This window comes from Macaca fascicularis, chromosome 10 (assembly GCF_037993035.2).
Source record: "Macaca fascicularis isolate 582-1 chromosome 10, T2T-MFA8v1.1".
Lineage (NCBI taxonomy): Eukaryota > Metazoa > Chordata > Mammalia > Primates > Cercopithecidae > Macaca > Macaca fascicularis.
Genome location: NC_088384.1, coordinates 5,773,640 through 5,795,341, shown reverse-complemented (window position 1 = coordinate 5,795,341; position 21,702 = coordinate 5,773,640). Strand labels below are relative to the sequence as shown.

At 40.0% G+C, this 21,702-nt stretch overlaps 1 protein-coding gene across 2 annotated transcripts in view; it reads left to right on the top strand.

The window, feature by feature from the left end:
- ATXN10 (ataxin 10) overlaps positions 1-21,702 on the top strand; it is a 175,723-nt gene that overhangs the window by 125,826 nt on the left and 28,195 nt on the right. For both annotated transcript variants that reach the window (XM_045363454.2, XM_045363453.2), the window contains one exon: positions 11,450-11,513. In XM_045363454.2, the coding sequence (XP_045219389.2) occupies positions 11,450-11,513 (64 nt within the window). The remainder of the gene's footprint in view (positions 1-11,449; positions 11,514-21,702) is intronic.

Below are 21,702 nucleotides of genomic sequence, written 5' to 3'. Positions count from 1 at the left end.
CTTATGCAGTTGTAGATAAGGGATGAAATACGCCCTCGTCTCCTGCAGCGCCCTCAGGCTTGGTAAGATTAGGAAATTCCAGCCTGGCGAATTCTAGTCAGACTGGTTGTCTGCTCTCAAACCCTGTTTCCTGTTAAGATGTTTATCAGTGACAATGTGTGCCCAGCAGGACATGGACCTTCATCAGTAATTCTAGTTTCACCCTGGCCTTATCATCTCACTCTGCCTGTCTGCCCTTGTGATATTTTATTGCCTTTGAAGCATGTGATCTCTGTGACCCACACCCTATTTGTATACCCTTCCCCTTTTGAAACCACTAATAAAAACTTGCTGGTTTTGCAGCTCAAGGGGCATCACCGAACCTGCCAACATGTGATGTCACACCCAGAGACCCAGCTGCAAGATTTCTCTCTCTTGTACTCTTTCTCTTTATTTCTCAGACCAGCTGACACTTACGGAAAATAGAAAAGAACCTATGTTGAAATATTGGGGACTGGTTCCCCCAATAGACAGGGTCTCACCATGTTGGTCAGACTGGTCTTGAACTCCTGACCTCAAACGATCCTCCCACCCTTGGCCTCCCAAAGTGTTGGGATTATAGGCGTGAGCCACTGTGCCTGGCCTACACTGGATTTTAAAAGGCAAAACTCAATTATATGCTGTGATAAGAAATATACTTTGAATATAAAGATGAAGATACCTTAAGAGTGAAAGAATGATACACTCTGTAAACACGTATAAGAAAGCTGGAGTGGCTATATTAATATTAGACAAAATTGACCTAAGGACGAAGAATATCCCTAGATGTAAAAAAGTGATATTTCATAATGATTAAAGGGTCAGTTCATCAAGAAGACATAATAGCCTAAACATATATTGCTAATAGCAGAATTTCAAATAACTGAAACTAAAACTGACACCTGAAAGAGAAAATTGATCTGCAGTCATAATTGGAGATTTCAGTGTTCTTATCTTTACAAATTACAGAACAAGCTGAAAGAAAAGCAGGAGGAATATGGAAAACTGGAATACCATCAGCCACCTTGATCAAGTGAAATTTGGTGAATACTGCACCAATAACAGAATATACATTCTTTCCAGTACACATAGAACATTCACCAAGACAGACATATGCTGGGACCATAACAGAACTCAATAAATATAGAAGAACTGAAAACATAGACTATATTCTCTCTCTACAGCAGAATTATAAATTAAAACTATAAAATATCTCTAAAATCTCAAGATATTTGAAAATTAAACAGTATACTTCTAAATAACCTACATATCATAGACACAATCATATTGAAATTAGAAAGTATTTTGAACTGAATAAAAATGAAAAATGGCATATCTAAATTGTGAGATGGGGATAAAGTAGTGTTTACGAAATTTAAAATACATGAGAAAACAAGACTTAAGATCAGTCATCTTAGTTTCCAACTTAAGAAGCTAATTAAACCGACTAGATTAAACCAATGTAAGTAGAAGAAAAGAATTAACAAAGATAAGAATGGAAATCACTGAAGTAGAAAATATAATAGACACAGAGAAGAGAAAATCCATGTTATCAGAAGCTGGATGCATATTTAAAAAGACTGATCAGTCTTTCCAGATAAATCTTTCTACCTGTCAAGAAAATTAGAGAAAATATAAATTACTTCTATCAGCAGTGAAAGAAGAGGAGACATCATTATAGATATTACAGACATTAAAAAGATAATAAGAGAACAGCATAAACAACTTGATGTCAAAAATTTTTGACAAAATAGATGATACGAACAGTTTTCTTGCAAGAAACAAAAACTGAATCAAGGATAAATATTTTTAAAAATTAAATTTGTAGTTTAAAATGTTTCTACAACAAAATCTCCAGGCACACATAGTTTCAGCAGTGAATTCTGTCAAGCATTTAAGAAGGAAAGCATATATCCAATATTTCTCTTTCAGAAAACAGAGGAGGGAACACTTCTCAACTTACTTTATGAAGCCACCACTATTCTGTTCCCAAATCTGGACAAAAACCTTAAAAGGGAAAAAACAAAGTAACTACAGAGCAGTGTCTCTCATGATCAGAAACATAAGAACACATTTCAAAATATCAGCAGAGTGGATCTTGTAACACAGAAAGTGATAATGTATCATGAACTATGGTGGTTTATCTCAGCCGCGCACTCTTTGTTTAATGTTAGAAGAGCAGACACTTTCATGCTCCTGTATTCACAGAATAAGGGGGAGGAAACAATATGATTATCTCAATAGAGGAAAAGCATTTGGCACAAAATTTACACTTATTCACATTAAAATTTGCCACAAACTAACAGTATAAAGGAACTTTCTCATCCTGAAAAAGGCATCTATGAAAAAATTCAACAGCTAATTTCATACTTTATGATAAAAGACTGCTCACTCTCTGACATCAGGAACAAGGCAAGAATTTCTGCTCTCACCACTCCAGTTAACAATGTGCTGAAGGTCCAAAGCTACCCACTAAGCAAAGAAAAATCGGATGCATAAAGATTGAAAAGAAGTAAAACTGGCTTTATTCATAAATGAGATGATCATATATGTTAAGGAATTGATTAGTTATGAGAAGTGAATTTTGGTTACAAGATATGTAAATGAAAATTATATAAAGCTAGCAAAGAATAATAAGAAAAAATTTAAATGCCACATGCAATAGCATCATAAAACATGAAATATTTAGGAATAAATTTTAACGAAGTATGTGCAAGACCTATACTCTGAAAACCATAAAACATTGCTGAGAGAAGTTAAAATTTGACAGACAGCTCGATATTGTTAAGCATAAGATCTCCCCAAGTTGACCTATAGAGTGAATGCTATACCAGTCAAAATGCCAGGAGACATTTTTTGTTTGTTTGTTTGTTTGTTTTGAGACGGAGTTTCACTCTTGTTGCTCAGGCTGGTGCGACCTCGGCTCACTGCAACCTCTGCCTCCGGGGTTCAAGAGATTATCCTGCCTCAGCCTCCTGAGTAGCTGGGATTACAGGCGCCCACCACCATGCCCGTCCCAGGAAACATTTTTTATAAAAACTGATGAGCTGGTTTTAAAATTTGGAAATGCAAAAGACCTAGAATAGCTGTTATGGGTTGAATTGTACCCCCCAAAATTCATATGTTGAATTTCTAAACCCCAATACCTTTAACATGACCTTATTTGGAAACAGCGTTATTGCCAATGTAATTGCTTAAGATGAGATCATACTGGAGGAGGATGGGCCCCTAATCCAATATGAGTGGCGTCCTTATAAAAAGGGGAAATTTGGGCACAGATTACACACAGAATGAGAATGTCATGTGAAAATACGGACAGAGATCTACAAACCAAGGACACCAAAGATTGCCAGCAAACTATCAGTAGCTAAAGAGAGGCCTAGAACAAATTATCCTTCATAGTCCTCAGAAAGAACCAACCCTGCCAACATCTTGGTCTTGGACTTCTACCATCCAGAACTGTGAAACAATAAATTCCTGTGTTTTATACCATTTGGTTTGTGGTACTTTGTTAAGGCAGCCCTACCAAACTAATACAATTGCCAAAACAATTTTGAAAACAAAACAAAGAGGATTATATTACTTCTTTCATGACTTACTATAAAGCTAATTAAGATAGTGTGGTATTTATCTAAATATAGATGTATATACCAGTGGAACAGAATAGGGTCCAGACTCAGTGGAGAAAGGATATTCTTTTCAACAATGGCACTGGAATGATTTTTTTATCCTTATGGAGAAAAAAAGAACCTAGACTCTTAATTTATACCAAACAAAAATTGATTTAAAACAGCAACATAAAAGCTGGAAATATAAAGCTTGTAGAAGAAAACATTATGGATATGTTGAAGTAGGCCAGGGCTTTTTAGGATATAAAAAATACCATGAAAAAATGTTTTGATAAATTGTATCTCATCTATACTAAAAAGTCAATGCTCTCTGAAACATACTATTAAAAAATTTAAAAAACAAGCCATTGTATAGGAGAAAATATTTGCAATACATATATCTGGCACAGGACTTACTCATATGCAGAATATGTAAAGAACCTCTTACAACTCAGTGAGAAGAAAACAACCTAGTTAGTAAAATGAGCAAAATATTTGAATAACATTTCACTGAAGAAATAGAAATGTCCCATAAACACCTGAAGATACTTTACATTATTAGCCATCAGGGAAATGTAAATTAAGACCACAATGTGATGCTGCCTAAAACGTCTGAGTGTTGGTAAGGATCTAGAGTAACTCCAATACATTGTAGGGGAGAATGTAAAATGGTAGAACTACTTTGGAAAATACTGTGACAGTTCTTAATAAAGTTGAACATATACTTCATATGACCCAGCAATTTCATTTGTAGGTGTCTACCCAAAAAATGAAAACGTGCACCCGTGAAAAGATACAGATGCATGTGTTCATAGCACCTCTATTCATTGCAGATAAAACTGGTATCAACCCAGTGACCATCAACACATGAGTGTATAAATAAATGGTAGTATATTCATAATCAGAAAAAAAAAACCCAAAACTGATACATGTAACAACATGAATGAATCTCAGAAACATTGGAAAACACTTTTTAATAATCCCATTTGTGTTATAGAACAGACAAAATAATACCTGTAATGACAGAAACAGATGCCTAGGAGGAGGTGGGGCAGGCACGAGGTGAGTTGCAGTGATTGCAGAGCTGCGCAAGGAACTTTTGGGGTTGATGGAAAGATTCTAAATGTTGATTTGTCTGTGACTATGCAGATGCACTTGCAGTTTACTATATGTAAATTATACCCCAATAAAGTGCCTTTTAGAAGTAAAGAAAACGAAGCAGCAAAGGGGATAGTGTGTGCAGGGCAGTGCGTGAGGTTTCAGGCATTTCTTCTGAGTAGGTCTCACAGGTTGGCTTGATGGGTGCTGTTTGGCTTTGGGGAGATAGGTGTTTTCACCTTGGCTTCTTATTAGAGTCACCTGGAGAGTTTGTCTAAAACACTGTTGCCCAGAGATTCAGATTCATTGGTTCTGGGGTTGGGACCGCAGCACTGGCACTTTTTAAAGCCTCCACCAAGTGATTCTAAGTTGTAGCCGAGGCTGAGGAGCACTGGCCAGACTTTGAGTTTTCTCTCCAGAGAGTGTCTGCAATGCCCAGGCCACTTGCTTTTTTACTTCTGCCCAAGTCACACCATTTGTTGCTGCTCTGGCATTGGGGACAAAAGCAGCGGCTCAGGCCTGAAATGCCCCCCCGCTAAGTGGCACAAAACACTGTAGAAACAAATGCAACATGAAGATCGATGGTACTATATTTTTGTGAGACTTAGAATTGCTGTGTAAGGCTAAAGCCAGCAGAAGAGTATGAATGGAAATTACAAATCCAGACATACACCCAGTTCATGAGACAGTCAAGAACAACATTACACTTAGAGTAACCCCATATCTACCAAATTTCTTAGGATTGTAGAAGTATATCTTTCCATATTCAAACTTTGCTGAAGGACAACTATTGGTTGGTGAAAGATTACCATATCCAGCTCTTTTCAAATGTGGATGGTAAAGGAAACCTTTAGAATCTCAGAGCCAAATGAAAGTAATATTACAAATCATTCCCATTTCCTGTGGTCTCATGATGTGCTGGGCACCATTCTGAATGCTTTCCCACACAGTCCTCACTGTGGCCCTGGGAGATGGGTATGGCCCTCTTATTTCATGTAAGAAAATTGAGACTTAATGAAGTTCAGAAATCTCCCCAAGGTCACACAGCTAACAGGCTGAGTGGGAATTCTCCTGTATGTGTGTCTGCCTCCCAGAGCATGGTATTCATATTCCCTCTGCATCGGAGGATGGTGAGTGAGTCCTCTCGGGAGGCCACTGCTTCTGTGTCTCCTGCAAGACAGTCAGTTTCACCCAGCGGCTGCTTCTGTGCTTCCAGCTTTCACAGTTGGCTCTTGGCTTGCCCAGGATGGCATCACACCTCAGTGGAAACCTTGCTGGAGCATTGCCACACCCAGCCTGGTCATTTGTTCCCTTCAGCATGAGGACTCTAGTTGTAGTGTTTGATTCTGTTTTATGGAGCTATGTCATAAATACATTTTTACCAAGTATTATTTAGGCTGGAGTCAGTGTAGGAGATTTGGGTCCACCTTTGTATTGTACTCTTGCCTTCTTTTTATATTTACCACTCAATTTGAGAGCATCCAGAATAATTGAAGCTCTGTTTTCTATCAACCTAATATGTTTTCCCAAAGGAGTTTGGTTAGTAGAGTTGGGCCTGTACCCTTTGCAGAGTGCCTACTCTGGCATTATTGGCTAATGTGGGAAAGAATAGTTAGCAAATCTATTTGTTGTCCTCTGTTTACACTTCATTTCCAGAGACTAAATGTTAATTTGTTTAAGCCAGGCTTATTGTCTCCTGGAGATGCACTACCACGGGAAAGTGTTGACTGAGCTTGGCTCCTCAGTGTGAACTGTAACTTGTGACTCATTAATTACGGGCCTACAATCAACTCCCAACATGTTAGTAAAGAAACAAACAACTTTCTTGTTTAATGAAGTGCTGACAGAAGAAAACTTAATTGTTTCTCTCCTGCCCCCAACATTAGCTTGACACTTGTAGTTACAGCAGTAAACTTGGGCTCTGTAATAACAAAATTGTATCGTCAGTCACCCTTCCTGAAGGTGCTGTATTGGTGTCTACTTTTCGCAGTGACCTTAACCTGTGTTCATTCTTAAGTATATAATTGTGTATTTGTCATAATGCTGCTGTCATCCTTGTCCAGAATAAGTCATTTATGTTGTAAACATTTAATGAACTTCTATAAATGGTTCCTTGTATCCTTTCCTAATGCAGCTGTATGAATAAGAAATATTTATCCAGGAACGCATACCCTCAGTTGACCTACAACTCCAGTGGAACCGTGATTTTTAAGAACTCTTTAGTTCACCTTTATTGCCTGCTTAAATTTCAGTTTTTAGTGTGTGATTTCATTTCCTTCAAAGAACGTCTTACCCATTTAGCATATCTCAAGAGTTCTACTTTTTTTTGTAGAAAGTGAGGTGTTTTCCATGCATTGAATAATGAATCCTGAATATGTTTATTTCTCACTTATCCAAAAAAACTGATTTTTGAAAATAAATTTGAAATTTTGCCTAATGCAGAGAGGAAGTGTAAATTCAGCTCTGTTGAAGTAATTGTTCAGTTTCTTCATGCATTTAGGAGCTACTGCCCAACTCCTTGTTCCTAAATGAACTAATTGCATTTAACAGTGTGAATGTCACCAACTACTGCTGTCACTCCCAGTGCTCTTTATTGAGCATTTACTGTGTGCTAAGCATACTCACAGTCTCTCTTTGAAGTAGCCACTGTCATCCGCAAGTCTTAGGGGAGGAAATCAAGTCTTAGGGGTTTCTTGACTTGACCAAGGCCAACAGATCTCATAGCAAGGCTTTGACCCCAGCAGTCTGGCTCCACAGTGGCCACTCTTAATCCCTATGCCACACTGCCTCCCAGTTCATGAACTTCTTGTTTCATCTTATCTTCCAGCTTTTGCAAATACTCTTCCCCTTGCCCAAAACACTCCCACAGTCCCCTTTGCCTTATTTAATTCCTGTTCATTCTTCTCACCTTAAGCTAAATACCACTTCTTTAGGGAGGCCTTCTCTGTGAGCCCCATGCTGTATGTTCTTCTAGCTAAACAAACTATGAGCATGAAAACCAACCTCAGTCTGGCGTGGAGATGCACCTGTGTTCTAGAAGGGTTTGGATCACACATTTGTGGAGAGCTGGTGAGGATCAGCTGGATTCTTTCTTCTCAGTGACACTTACAGGGCCCTTGCTTCGTTTCTGGATCTCTCCTTATCTTCACCCCAGTATCAGTCAGCACAAGGCAAAGGCATTTGGCATCTCTTCTTTCCCATTTGCAGACTTTACTGTGTGTACGTACCCCATCCAGCTGGTAGATGTGGGGCAGGTTATCAGAGGAGAAGTGGGGGTGTGAGGGCATCCTTGGGGAAGCTTTGGTTACAGTCTCAGGTGGGGTCATTACCAACTTGGCCATAAAACTCTCTCTGTGCTTCTCAAACACATGATCCCTCCTACAAGACCCACTCTCTATAGTGGTCTAACCCTCCATGCCAGTGCTTCCTAAACTAGCTGTGGTGAAGAGCCACTTATCTTTCCCTCAAACCATCCTGGACCTGTATTTGTATAGAATATAGTATAAAATGAATGACTAGAAAAATAAATCTGAAAAAAGACATAAGAATTCAAGCCCAAATTTCATCATAAGATTCAGCAGACACTGCATAGCTGTCATATTGTCAGCAGTTTCTCAGCTTCTCCCCTCAGTGTCTGTTCCTACAAACTGACAGTGGTCTCCAGATCTCACCTTGAATAGCACTTACTAGGTCAGTGACCACAGGGAGGGGACTTCTGAGCCTCACTTTTTTATGTGTAAAAGGGAACCAATAATACTTACTCTAGCATTTCAGAATTAAATGAAGTCATCAAAGCATCTGATTACCTAGTATATGCCAGGTGTCTACTAAATAGTAGTTCATTTCCCATCACACCTTCAGTGCCTGGAAAAAAATTACAGAAATTAGATGATTACCAATTAATTTATTCTCTTCTTCCTGCCGTTTGTAAAACAAGGATCATTAATAGATTCCTAGCAAGTCTGTGCATTCGAATCAGCTGGAGATCTGGTTTCTGTCAGTGGGACATGGCGTTTGGAATAGTTAATGTTCAGATGACTGAATGCAGTTTAAAGACTTCCATGTGGTTCTGAATCATCTTAGGTTATGTGTATCTCACTAGGGATGTAAAGTCAAAATACTGTTTAATTCTGAAAAAGAACTTTATTTTATATTTCATTAGATTAATTTGTATGTTTTCAGTTTTTGTAACTTTATTTTTTTTATTTATTTTTTATTTTTTTGAGACGGAGTCTCGCTCTGTCGCCCAGGCTGGAGTGCAGTGGCGCAATCTCGGCTCACTGCAAGCTCCGCCTCCCGGGTTCACGCCATTCTCCTGCCTCAGCCTCCCGAGTAGCTGGGACTGCAGGCGCCCGCCCCTGCGCCTGGCTAATTTTTTCTATTTTTAGTAGAGACGGGGTTTCACCATGGTCTCGATCTCCTGACCTTGTGATCCGCCCACCTCGGCCTCCCAAAGTGCTGGGATTACAGGCGTGAGCCACCATGCCCGGCTTCAGTTTTTGTAACTTTAAATTTAATTTTTAAAAATTAAATAAAACACAGAGGATTCCAAAGTCAGAATTATACAACGCACATTCACAGAGTCTCCATTCCTGTTTCCTCCACCTCATTCTCCTCTTTACCCTGTGGATAACCATTATTTGTTTTTGGTTCTTTCATTGTTTCTTGTTCAGAGTATTTAAAAATACTCCTTTATCACACACAAGATTCTCATATAAGGCTATTAACATGTTGTAATCAGGCTACATCTCCTGGCAGTCCTCCCACAGCAGTCCATCAGCAATATTCTCTACTCACATTTGCAGCCGTATAGCAGTCTACTGTGTTTGTACCATAGTTTATGTAAGCAGCCCCCATTCGTAGAGACTTGAGTTGTTTCATAATAAGTTGTGCTGCACCCAGTATCATTAGTCATCAGAAATGCGCATCAAAACCACAATGACATACCACTTCACTTACACTAGAATGCCTAATACAAAAGACAGACAGTATCAAGTGTTTATGAGATTGTGGAGATGCTGGAACCCTCATACATTGCTGGGTGAAAATGTGAAATACTATAAACACTGTGAAAACAGTCTGACTGTTCCTCAAATGTTTATAATTGTCATATGATCTAGCAGTTTGACTCGTAGGTATAAGAACAATGAATACTTATATCCACTCAAAAACATGTACAGGCACATTCAGAGCAGCATTATCATGACAACCTAGAAGTGGAAATAACACAAATGTCCATTAGTGGGTGAATGGAAAAATACAATGTGGCATATCTATACAATGCACTGTTCACATTACTCAGCCATGAAAAGGAATGAAGCACTGACATGCCACAACATGGGTAGACCTTGAGTGAAAGAAGCCAGGTTCAAAAGGCTACAAGTTGCTCAGATTATCTGACTCCGTTGTAGGAAATGTCCAGAATAGGCAAATCCAGAGAGACAGAAAGTAGATGGATAGTTGCCAAGGACTGGGGGGAGGGAGAAATAAGGAGTGACTGACCAGTGAGTATGGAGTTTCTTTTAGGGGTTAGGAAAATGTTTGAAAATTGGATCATGCTAATGGTTATATAACTCTGTGAATATACTGAAAACCACCAAATTGCACACTTTAAAAGTGTAAATTTTATACTTTGTGATGATGCTCAGCAAAAAATGAACCGGGCCAGGCACGGTGACTCATGCCTATAATCCCAGTGCTTTGGGAGACCAAGGCAGGAGGATCACTTGAGGCTGGGAGTTTGAGACCAGCCTGGGCAGCATAGTGAGACCTCATCTTTACAAAAAATAAAATAACAAAATAAACTGTGCTGTAATGAATAACCTTATGTCATGGGGTAGTGTGTTTTTGATCTGTAATTTCAGAAATGGGGTTACTGGATCACGTGTCATTTTGCTGCTTACACCCTATTCCCTTTCATGGGAGTTGTACCATTGATCATTCCCTCCAGCAGTGTACGAGCGTGCCTGTTTCCCTGTGGCCTCACCAATAGCATTTGCTGTCAGACTTGGTTATTTGTTAGTCTGGCAGGTAGGAAATGTCGTGTGTAATTATAATTTGCTTACCTCTGATGAGCAAGTTTGAACATATTCTGATGTCTTTTTAGTTTATTTGTATTTTGGGTGCCATTTATGTTTCATGTATCTCACCTGTTTTTCTACTGTATTGTTGGTGTTGTTTAAATTTTTACAAGTTCTTTATATATTGAAATATTAATCCTTTGCAAATATCTTCCAGATCTGTGATACCTTACAAATAGTTTTCCCAGTTCTCATTTGTCTTAAAAACAAATAGTCAGATTTTAAAACCTTTCCCCTGTTGCTTCTGGATTGAATCATAGTTAGGAAAGCTTTTCCTATTCCCAACTTAGAAGAGGAATTCACCCATTTTTTTTTCTAGTACTGATTTTTTTTGTTATTATTATTTAAGTTTAGATCTCATATCCATCTGGAGTTTATCTTGGTGAACAATATTAGGAAGTGATCTACTTAGATTCTTTTTTATACGGCTACCTAATTGCCCCAAATTTTTGAACTCCAGTGAAAAGAAAAGTATCACTTTTTGTTTACATTGTGTATAGTTCTGGGTTGATATAGGTATTTCAGATAATAGGGCAAACAGTATTACAACATTGAATAAGAAAACACAAAAGGAACAAGTCATCTGTAATCTCTGACTATAGCCATGCTGTTTTCAGTGTATAAACTTATCTTCTTTCTCTCTAGGTAAATGAGCTGGATGGTATCCCGTTGATCCTGGACAACTGCAACATCAGTGACAGTAACCCCTGTATCCTTGCACGTGAATTACCATGCACAAGTTTACAGCCGGGGCCCTTAGCAAAACAAGTCCCTTTCCTCGTGTTCATTCAGTATGTAGCTGGCTGCCTTGCTTGTTTACTTGTTCCTGAGAACCAAATCGTTTTCTCAGAGTTATGGTGCTGGAATATCATTTCTGTAACCTTTGTAATATGGTAAGCTAAGTTTTTCAAGGTGAATAAGACATTCCAAATGAGCATGTGGCCAAAAAGCACTTTCAAACCTGGGGCGGAGGCAGCCCATGTAAGGCACTGTGCTGCACATCACCAGCATCACCTTTCCAGTGTGTGTGTGGTCTTCAGAGTAAACATGAACTATGGTATATTGTTTTGCTATAGAGATTCTGAGTATCCAGGCTTTGGGAAGTCCTATTTTAACAAGAGTTTGGCAACATAGAAACATGAGCACTCTGGCTCCCTAGGAAAAGGAAGGAGCATTTCAGTGGTGCTGAATTCTCATCTTCAGAGGGTTTGTCCTGCAGCCCTCTGCTGCAGAAGCTGAGAGCGCTGGCTCTTGCCCTTGCTTGGGTTAGCCACCCTTGCTGGAGGGTGTTCTGCAGGGACCCTGCCTTTTTCCTACCAGTTCAAGTAGTTGTACTATACGAAACTAATGTAGTACAGTGGTCACTAACCAGGGACCAGATACAGCTTGTTTAGATTTGAGATAAAACCTACTATTTAATTTCACGAACTTCCCTGGTGAGAGCCAAACTCAGTTGTGCCCCTTGTCCTGGTCACTGCTTGGCTGGGGGCGGGGCAGGGGTGAGTAAGGCTACTGCAAGGACTGGGAGTGTAGCCTGTGGGAGGCAGTGAGGAGCCCAGCCTAGCACTGAGGAGACTGAGGAGGGGGGCATTTTAAAAATAAAACTATGGCTTCTGCCAAGAAAAGAAAAGCAGCTGATGAAAATCATGTGTTTCAAAGTAAGTAGACTGAGCAATGCTTATTATTTGTGCTGAAGATACTGTCATTTGTCTGATTAGCAATAGAAAACAATCTATTTTAAAGAGCACAGTAGCTTGTAAGTTCAGTCAGGAAAGGACAAATACACAGCCTCAGAAGACTCCTCTTCGGAGTAAAGCACATTTGGTTCAGTGCATGGCATTATCATGAGTCCCTGCAGGCTGTGCTCATTAAAGAGTGTTGACATTTTTTTAGCCCCTCAAAAAGGAAAGAAAAAAGAAGAAAGCTTCTAGTCATGGGAAAGCAGTACAAGAATGTTCAGGTACAATTGCAGATGTTGCATTTCCGAATGAAAATGATGATTTATTATGAAAAAAGAAATTCACTCACAGTTTACTTTTACATTCCCTGAATTGACCTTCTAGTGAAGAAGGGGTTTTCATTGCTAGTCTTTGGCTTTTAGCAAACACCAAAAAATAAAAAGACCGTTGTACACTAGCACATCGTAGGCCTACAGATGCTCACAGCACCTTCCGCCTTGGTGTCCTCCTTGCCAGATGGCCATTCGTTCATTCACTTCTTCCTTCAGGAAACATTCATTCAGTCCCTCGTGTGTGTTTACACCCTTTGCCTTACTGAACCCTGACAACACCATGAAGCAGATACTATTACTATCATCCCTATGTTGTAGATGACGAAATAAAACTGAGTCTCTAGCTTGCCCAGAGGTCAAAACCAGATTTTATACATGTGAGTGCCTGACCCTTAGCCACTTCCCCACACTGCCTTCTTACAAGTCACTGGGAGGAGACAGAGCACATGCAGAGAACCACATAAACATATTCATGTAGTGGACAAATGATTCAGAGTTACACGTTTAAAAAAAAAGATATAGCTACATCTTTAGCTAGATAACTGGCTTTTAGAATGATAATCAGTGAAACATTGCAAGATCATGGAATCTCCTGTGAATGGTTAAGAAAAGATGAAATATCACAAGCATCTTTAGTGTTATGTGTATTCAGTAATTCTTTGCAGTTGTATTTATTAAGCCTACCAGATTTTAAAGGCATATAAAATGTAGTAAGATATGAGACCCATACTGAAATATCAGCGCAAAGGGAGAATGACAGTTGAATGGTCAGAAATGAAAAAGCATTACAACCTAGAGATTCAGTTTTTAGATGTGATCTATAAATTAAAATCTGGCCTTCACAGTACTAGAGTAAATAAGGACATGATACGATTACAAAATTTACCTTATTCCATCGGTAAAACTGCATTAATGCTCCTTCCAGGCTATTCCCCAAGAATTATCTGATGACTCTGACTTTAATCCTCACTTCCCATTCACTCTTTTTCCCCCATTCTTGTGGATTTTTTTCCTTTTTTTTTTAATTCATGAAAATAATACACCTATATGGGGGTTTTTAAATACCAAAAGGCATTCAGTAAGGGAACAATATCTCTAGCTCCACTTTCTACACTTTCTAATTCACTTTCTTAGCTATTTCTTCTAGTAGTTACTTGTGTATACCTAAATAATATGCTTTACTGCTGTTTCTTGATATATCAAGTTTTGGTGTGACCTGTTTATTTTATGACATGAGCATTCACCTCCTGTGTACCACCTCCTCCCCTCCCTCCCTCGTGCTTCCCCTGGAGTTAGGACTGCACATCCCGTTCCCTGTTGCCCGCGCTGTGAATGAGGCTTAGCATCTTCTAAAGTGTTTGCTGTTTGAGGGGGGTGTGTGTATACATTACAGTGTCCTTGGTCAAACCTTTTGCCCATTGGGATATTTTTCTTCATTATTCGTTTGTTAACACATCTTTATGTATTCTAGATTGAAGTTCTTTGTCAGCTACATGTGTTGCTAATATTTTCTCTTTCCTGTTCTGTGATTACCTTGTCATTTTCTTTATAGTTTCTTTTGAATAACAGAAGTTCTTAACTTTTAGTCAGATTCATCACTTTTCCTTTATGGTTAGGGTTTTTTTGCACGTGTATCTTGTTTTAAGAAGTATTTCTTTACCCTGAGGTTATGATGATGATAATATATTATCTTTCAAATGCTTTACAGTTTTAACTTTTATATGTATGTCTGTAATTCATTTAGAGTCAGCTTTTGTGTATGGAGTGTGTTAGAGTCTATTTCTATTCTCTCCAGATGGCACACAATTGTCCCGGCCCTAGTTACTGAAAAGAACATGCTTTTGTTCACTGTAGTGCCACCTTTCTCAGAAGTATTGATATAAGTTTGGGTCTGTTTGTGGACTCTGCCTTCTTTTCCATTCATCTTTTTGTCTATCCCTGCACCAATATGATGGTCTTAATTACTATAGCTTTCCAATATGTCTTAATAAAGGATAAGTCAGTTCTTCCAATTTGTCTCTTGTTTTTTAACAGTGTTAGGACCATTTTTGATTTGTTTTTTGCATAAAAGTTTTAGAATCAGCTTATTAAAATCTACACATGTGTACACACACATACATGTATATACCCTACACACACAAATAACCTCGTATACCACTAACAAAAACAATTTAAAGCCCCCACATACTGAGTTACTCATTGAAATTACATTAACTAATGTAATTTAGTCAGAATTGACATACAATACTGAGTTTTCAACCCATGAACATGTTATACCTGTTCACTTATTTAGGATTATTAATTTTCAATTTTACTCTTTTCTGTATACTTCTTGAACTCCATTACATGGATTTTCGTATGTATTATTTTGTTGCCATTCATTTAAAAGTGTTTTTCAATTTTTATTATAACTTCTTTTTTGACCCATGGATTATTAGAAATTCATTTCTAAACAATTGAGAATTGTTTAGTTATCTTTTGGAGCTTGATTTCTGGTATAAATGCATTGTGATCAAATAGCACCTGCTTGGCCGGGCGCGGTGGCTCAAGCCTGTAATCCCAGCACTTTGGGAGGCCGAGACGGGCGGATCACAAGGTCAGGAGATCGAGACCAGCCTGGCTAATACGGTGAAACCCCGCCTCTACTAAAAAATACAAAAAACTAGCCGGGTGAGGTGGCGGGCGCCTGTAGTCCCAGCTACTCGGGAGGCTGAGGCAGGAGAATGGCGTAGACCCGGGAGGCGGAGCTTGCAGTGAGCTGAGATGCGGCCACTGCACTCCAGCCTGGGCGACAGAGCGAGACTCCGTCTCAAAAAAAAAAAAAACAAACAAACAAAAAAAACAAAAAAAAAACCAAATAGCACCTGCTTGATATCCTCTGTCTTATGAAATTTATTGAGACTTGATTTATGACCTAGTGATATGGTCAGTTTTTGCAAATGTTCTATGTGAGCATGAAAAACATGGCTGTTTTCCAGTAGTTGGATGTAGTAATTTATATACATACATTAGGGCAAGTTTGTAAATGGTGGTATTTAAAACTTTTAGGTTTTTTACAGATATTTTTGTCTACTTTGATTTATCAATTAGAGAGAGAGGTATTTTGAAATAATCAGCCTATGATTACGGATTCATCTAATTTTCTTTTTCATTATATAAATTTTCCCTTTATATGTTTTGAGGCAAGGTTTTTAAGTAAAGGTATATAATAGGTCCTGAGAAATAGTCCTGTTATCATTATGAAATGACCCTCTTTATCTCTAAAAATGATTTTCTGCCTAATATTAATATAGCTATCCTAGCTTGCTTTGGATTGGTATTTACATGGTACAGTTTTATCAGTCCTTTTATTCTCAACCTTTCTGTCTGAGATGTGTTTCTTGTGTAAAGTATATACAGTCATGGGCCACATTGTAATGTTTTGGTCAACACAGACCCGTATTCAACCTTTGTCTCATAAGGCTGTAATACTGTATTTTTACTGTACCTTTTCTGTGTTGAGATACACAAATACTTATCATTGTATTACAGTCACCTACAGTATTAAGTACAGTTACATGCTATACAGTTCTATAGCCTGGAAGCAGTGGGGTATACCATACCGCCTGGGTGTGCAGTAGGTTACTAGGTAATATAGCCTAGAATGTGAGTACAATCTGTGATGTTCACACAGTGATGATATTGCCTCCATCCCCAGTGCCACCATCCAGTCCACACTTGCATTATTGCTGGCCCTGAACTTAGGCAGTGACTTCCTAACTCATCTTGCAGCTTCTGCTTCTGCTGGGTCTAGGTGATTTTTGATTCCCCATTCATTCAGTGTGATGATCTTTTAAAACCAAAGCTGGATCATTCCTCTCTGACTCTCCCACTCCCCAAACCACCTCACATAAGCATACCCCTGTTCACAGAGCCTCCTAGACTGCCCGTCATCCTCAGAATAAGCCCAGTCTATCACATTCTAAAAGGTCCCCTTCATTTGTATCCAGTGCCGTTCTCCCCTTCGTCAGCGTTCCCCAGGCACATCTACCTTTTTGCTTCCAAGAAGGATCCCAGTTCCTGCGTGAAGGCAGTTGTCCGAGCACATCTCTGCTTGTGCTCTTCCTGGGCTCCATCATCCTTGTGCTTCACACCCGGCTTTCTGTGTCTCTTCTCTCAAGTCCCAGCCGAGATGGGCCACCCCCGCCGATCCCTGCCAAAACTTGTTCTGTTCCTTCAGCTCATCACAGGTTATTGTTAAATATGTGTGCATTTATGTCTGGATTACCCGCTGGATTAGGTTTCCTAAGGGCAGGGATCAATGTTTCTGTGTTTCACCTCAATATAAATATGCCATTGTCTTGCATGTAGTAGATAACCAAAAAATATATCTTAGATAGATATCTGCATGGGGAAAGGAAAGAAATAAATGAGCAAACAGCAGCTTGGTGAAATATGTGTATGTGTGCATGTGTGCGTGCATGTGCATGTGTGTGTATTTATTTATTTTGGTGGAGAGGGTGGTTCTAAGCTCAGGAGAAATGTCTCCCATGGGTTCTTCAACTCTGGTAAATTAAGTATTCTTGGTTTGTCAGTCATATTATTTAAAATTCAGTTTAACCCATTTTTCTAGTAATTAGCACCATCCAAGCTTTTATTGAATTTAATTTTAGTATTTTGTGTTAAAAAGCAATAGATATTTTGGGCATACTAAGACTAGGAATCAGTGCTGATGTCGAATATCCACTAATAACAATACCACTCTTCTCGGAGCACTCTGGATTATGTCCTCCTTGGGATGGGTGAGGCCTGGGATGCCTTTGGATAGGAGTTTACCCGTGCCCCATGGGACATCTGCAGTCAGGACTGTGTAGAAGATTCCACTTTCTCGGCCACCCTAGGGGTTAGGAAATCCAGGCTGGCGTATCAGAGCAAGACTAGAAGCAAAAACTGCCCCAAAGTAGGGGATGTGGCTGGAAGGGTTCCTTTTCCATTTCTTGGAGGTAACTTTTAGAGACCACCAGGGATTTCCAAATCCAGGGAAAAGGTACCAGCTATGAGGGGAAGCTTAACTCTGAAGGACTGCCCTGGCTGCTGCTGCCTCAGGGACACAAGCCCAGCTAGTGCCCAGCTGTTCGCTCACCCAACTCACTTTTGGGTCACCCACAGTAATGACACAGTAGCCAATGCCATCGGAAAATTCCAGCTCTGCTACCACAGAGGCAATTTCTTATTTGTCAGTTTATTGTGGGATTTTTTGTTGTTGTTGTTTCCAAATAGGAACAGCTGAACTTTATTTGAAGTGTTTTTCTTTCGTTCTTTTTTGATCTGTGTTTTGATCGGTTGTCCTTGATGTGGGTTTTTTTATATATATATATATTGTTTTTATTGGGGGGATGGTGCAGGGACAGGGATAGAATGAGAGTTCAGACTGGGTTGTTTTGTTTTTTTTTGTTTTTTTCTGTTTTCTTCCTTTCTTCATTTCTTTTTCTTTTTTGTTTTTTTATTGAAACACCTAATTTGTAAGAAAATAAAATTCACTTCCATACAGAAATGTAGGAGTTTATAGGAATAATCACTGAACAGTAGTTTTCCCAGTAATCCTGTGTCAAGGAAGAATGGCACCATGGCAAGGGCATCAGCCCTGTGGCCAAGCAGACCCACACTCAAGTTCTGCCACTCCTTCATTTCCGAGCATTGCACTCAATCTCTCTAAGTTTTAGTCTTGTCTGTAGAATGAGACCTACCCCGACAGGGTTATAGTGAGTGAAATGTTATCATGCTTATAAAGTGTCCAGAAATAGTTTCTCAACAAATAAGTGTTTCTGTACAAGTATCCTATGTAGCTATTCATTCCTATGAGAAAGGTAAATTTTCATCTGTGATTGCACTGTGGGTCAGTGGTGAAACTCAAATAATATCACCGAACAGAATAGAGTCCAGAAGCAGACTCACCCACACCAACAAAGGCCTCACTGCAGTTCACTGAGAAAAGGATGGTTTTTCCCATAAATGGTGCTGGACCAATTTAATGTCCATAGTGGGGAAAAAATGACCTGGGACTCCTAACTCAACACGGTTCAGAAATGTCAATTCGGGTTGAATTTATAGACCTCAGTGTGAATGGTAAAACAGAAGAGCTTCTAGAAGAATCACAGAAGACTTTGGCTATTATCTTGGATTGGGCAAAGGTTTCTTAAGGCACACAAAGGCTAACTGAAAAGCACTAACTGTAAGAGAAAGACTTTGAAACGATGTTTGCATTACATATATCTGACAAAGGATAAGGACTTCTGCAAAACAAGGAAAAGAAACAATTCAATTTTTAAAAATGGACAAAAGACTTGCATGCCACTTCACAAGAGAAGAAATCCAAATGGTTAATGAGCATATGGAATGAGTGCAGCATTGTTAGTCATCAGGGAAGTACAGATTTAATCCACAACAAGTGACCACTAGACCCCACCAGAATGGCTAATAAAAGCCCCAACAATACTCAGTGATGGCAAGGATATGGAGCAGCTTGAAGTTTCATACATGATAGTGGGATGTAAGTAGGAGAATTGCTTTGGAAAGCTTTTTGGTTGGGAGTGTCTGCTAACATTAAACATACACCTATCCTGTGACCCAGCAGTTCCACTCTAGTATATCCCCAAAGAGAAATGCGGGTATATGTTTATTAGAAGAGGAGTCACCATCCCCTCAGCCACAGACCTGGTACTGGGCAGCACGGCAGGAGGTGGGTGAGCATCAGTCACCACCTGAGCTCCATCTTCCATCAGATCAGCAGGAGGTGAGTGAGCGTCAATCACCATCTGAGCTCCATCTCCCATCAGATCAGCAGGAGGTGAGCGAGCATCAATCACCACCTGAGTTCCATCTCCCATCAGATCAGCAGGACGTGGATGAGCATCAGTCACCACCTGAGCTCCATCTCCCATCAGATCAGCAGGAGGTGAGCAAGAATCAGTCACCACCTGAGCTCTGTCTCCTATCAGATCAGCAGGAGGTGCGTGAGCATCACCACCTGAGCTCCATCTCCAGTCAGATCAGTGGCGGAATTAGATTCTTATAGGAGCGTGAACCCTATTGTGAGCTGCACATGTGAGGGATCTAGGTTGCATGCTCCTTTACGAAAATCTAACTAATGCCTGATGATTTGAGGTGGAACAGTTTCATCTGAAACCACACACTCCAACCCGTCCGTGGAAAAATTGTCTTCCATGAAACAAGTCCCTGGTGCCAAAAATGTTGGGGACTGTTGTATTAGGAGACACGTTCAAGAATGCTCACAGCGAGCTGAGATCTGGCCACTGCACTCCAGCCTGGGCGACAGAGCGAGACTCCGTCTCAAAAAAAAAAAAAAAAAAAGAATGCTCACAGCAGCCTTATTCTTCAGACCCCCAAAGTAGAAATAACCCGGATGTGCAGTAGTGGAATAAGTAGTTAAATTGTGGGTGTGTTCATGTCGTGGAATACTATACAGCAGTAAAGAGGAGTGAACTGCTATGTGTGACACGTGGAGGAATCTCACTAGCATGATACTGAGTGAAAGAAGCTAGATTCAAAAAGACCATGTACTGTACATCTACCTGGAGTTCAGGAACAAGCAGGGCTCACCTGTGATAATAGAAGTCAGAAGAGTAGTTATGTAGGGTAGAAGGGTATGATTGGCAGGGGAGGAGGGTGCTGGACATGTTTTAAGTCTTCCTGTTGAGGGGGAGTCACATGGAAGTACACGTGAAAGAACTTACCTAAGATGAGCAGTGCAGGTAGGACATTCTGCTGCACTCATATTAAAATTGTTTAAATCATTTATTGAGTGCTTTCTGTATGCCAAATCCTGTGCTACATTTTCAGAACAGTTCTCTTTGGGTTTTCCTGTTTTGTTTTCACTTTTTTCCTTCCTTCCTTCCTTCCTTCCTTCCTTCCTTCCTTCCTTCCTTCCTTCCTTCCTTCCTTCAGTTCTCTTTGGGTTTTCCTGTTTTGTTTTCACTTTTTTCCTTCCTTCCTTCCTTCCTTCCTTCCTTCCTCCTTCCCTCCCTCCCTCCCTTCCTCCCTCCCTTCCTCCCTCTCTCCCTTCCTCCCTCCCTCCCTCCCCCCCTTCCTCCCCCCCTTCCTCCCTCCCTCCCTCCCTTCCTCCCTCCTTCCCTCCCTTCCTTCCTTTCTTCCTTCCTTCCTTCTGTCCTTCTTTCCGTCCTTCCTTCCCTTTTCTCTCCTCCCTCCCTCTCTCCCTCTCTCCCTCCTACCCTCCTCCTCTCCCTTTCTTCCTTCCTTTTTCATAGTGTCACTGGAACAGTCCTCTTTGTTGGGAAACATTGTTTCCATTTTACAAGTGAGAAAATTAAAGCTCTGAGAGTTAAAGTAGCTGATCCAAGCTGTCCTGGCTTGTGTGATGGGGCCAGGCTGTACACCCAGCTTTCTCTGATTCCAAGGCTTTGGTCCTAATTCAGACATCTAAACTCCACACAGGTCCTTCATCCATGTGAAGGATTAATGTCACAGTGTTTCTTTCCATTGTAATTCCTAGAGGGACAGGTGACTCTACATCTGTGTTGGATACAAAATCTTTTATTAACCCTACTGAGGATCTAGCACATAGTAACCACTCAATAAAATTCATTGCCTGGCCGGGCACGGTGGCTCGTGCCTGTAATCCTAGCACTTTGGGAGGCCGAGGTGGGTGCATAACTTGAGGTCAGGAGTTCGAGACCAGCCTAACCAACGTGGTGAAACCCTGTCTCTCCTAAAAGTACAAAAAAAATTTAGCCAGGCGTGGTGGCACGCACCCTTAGTCCCAGCTACTCGGGAGGCTGAGGCAGGAGAATGGCTTGAACCTGCAAGGCTCAGGTTGTAGTGAGCTGAGATTATGTCATTGGCATGCCAGCCTGGGTGTTGCAGCAAGACT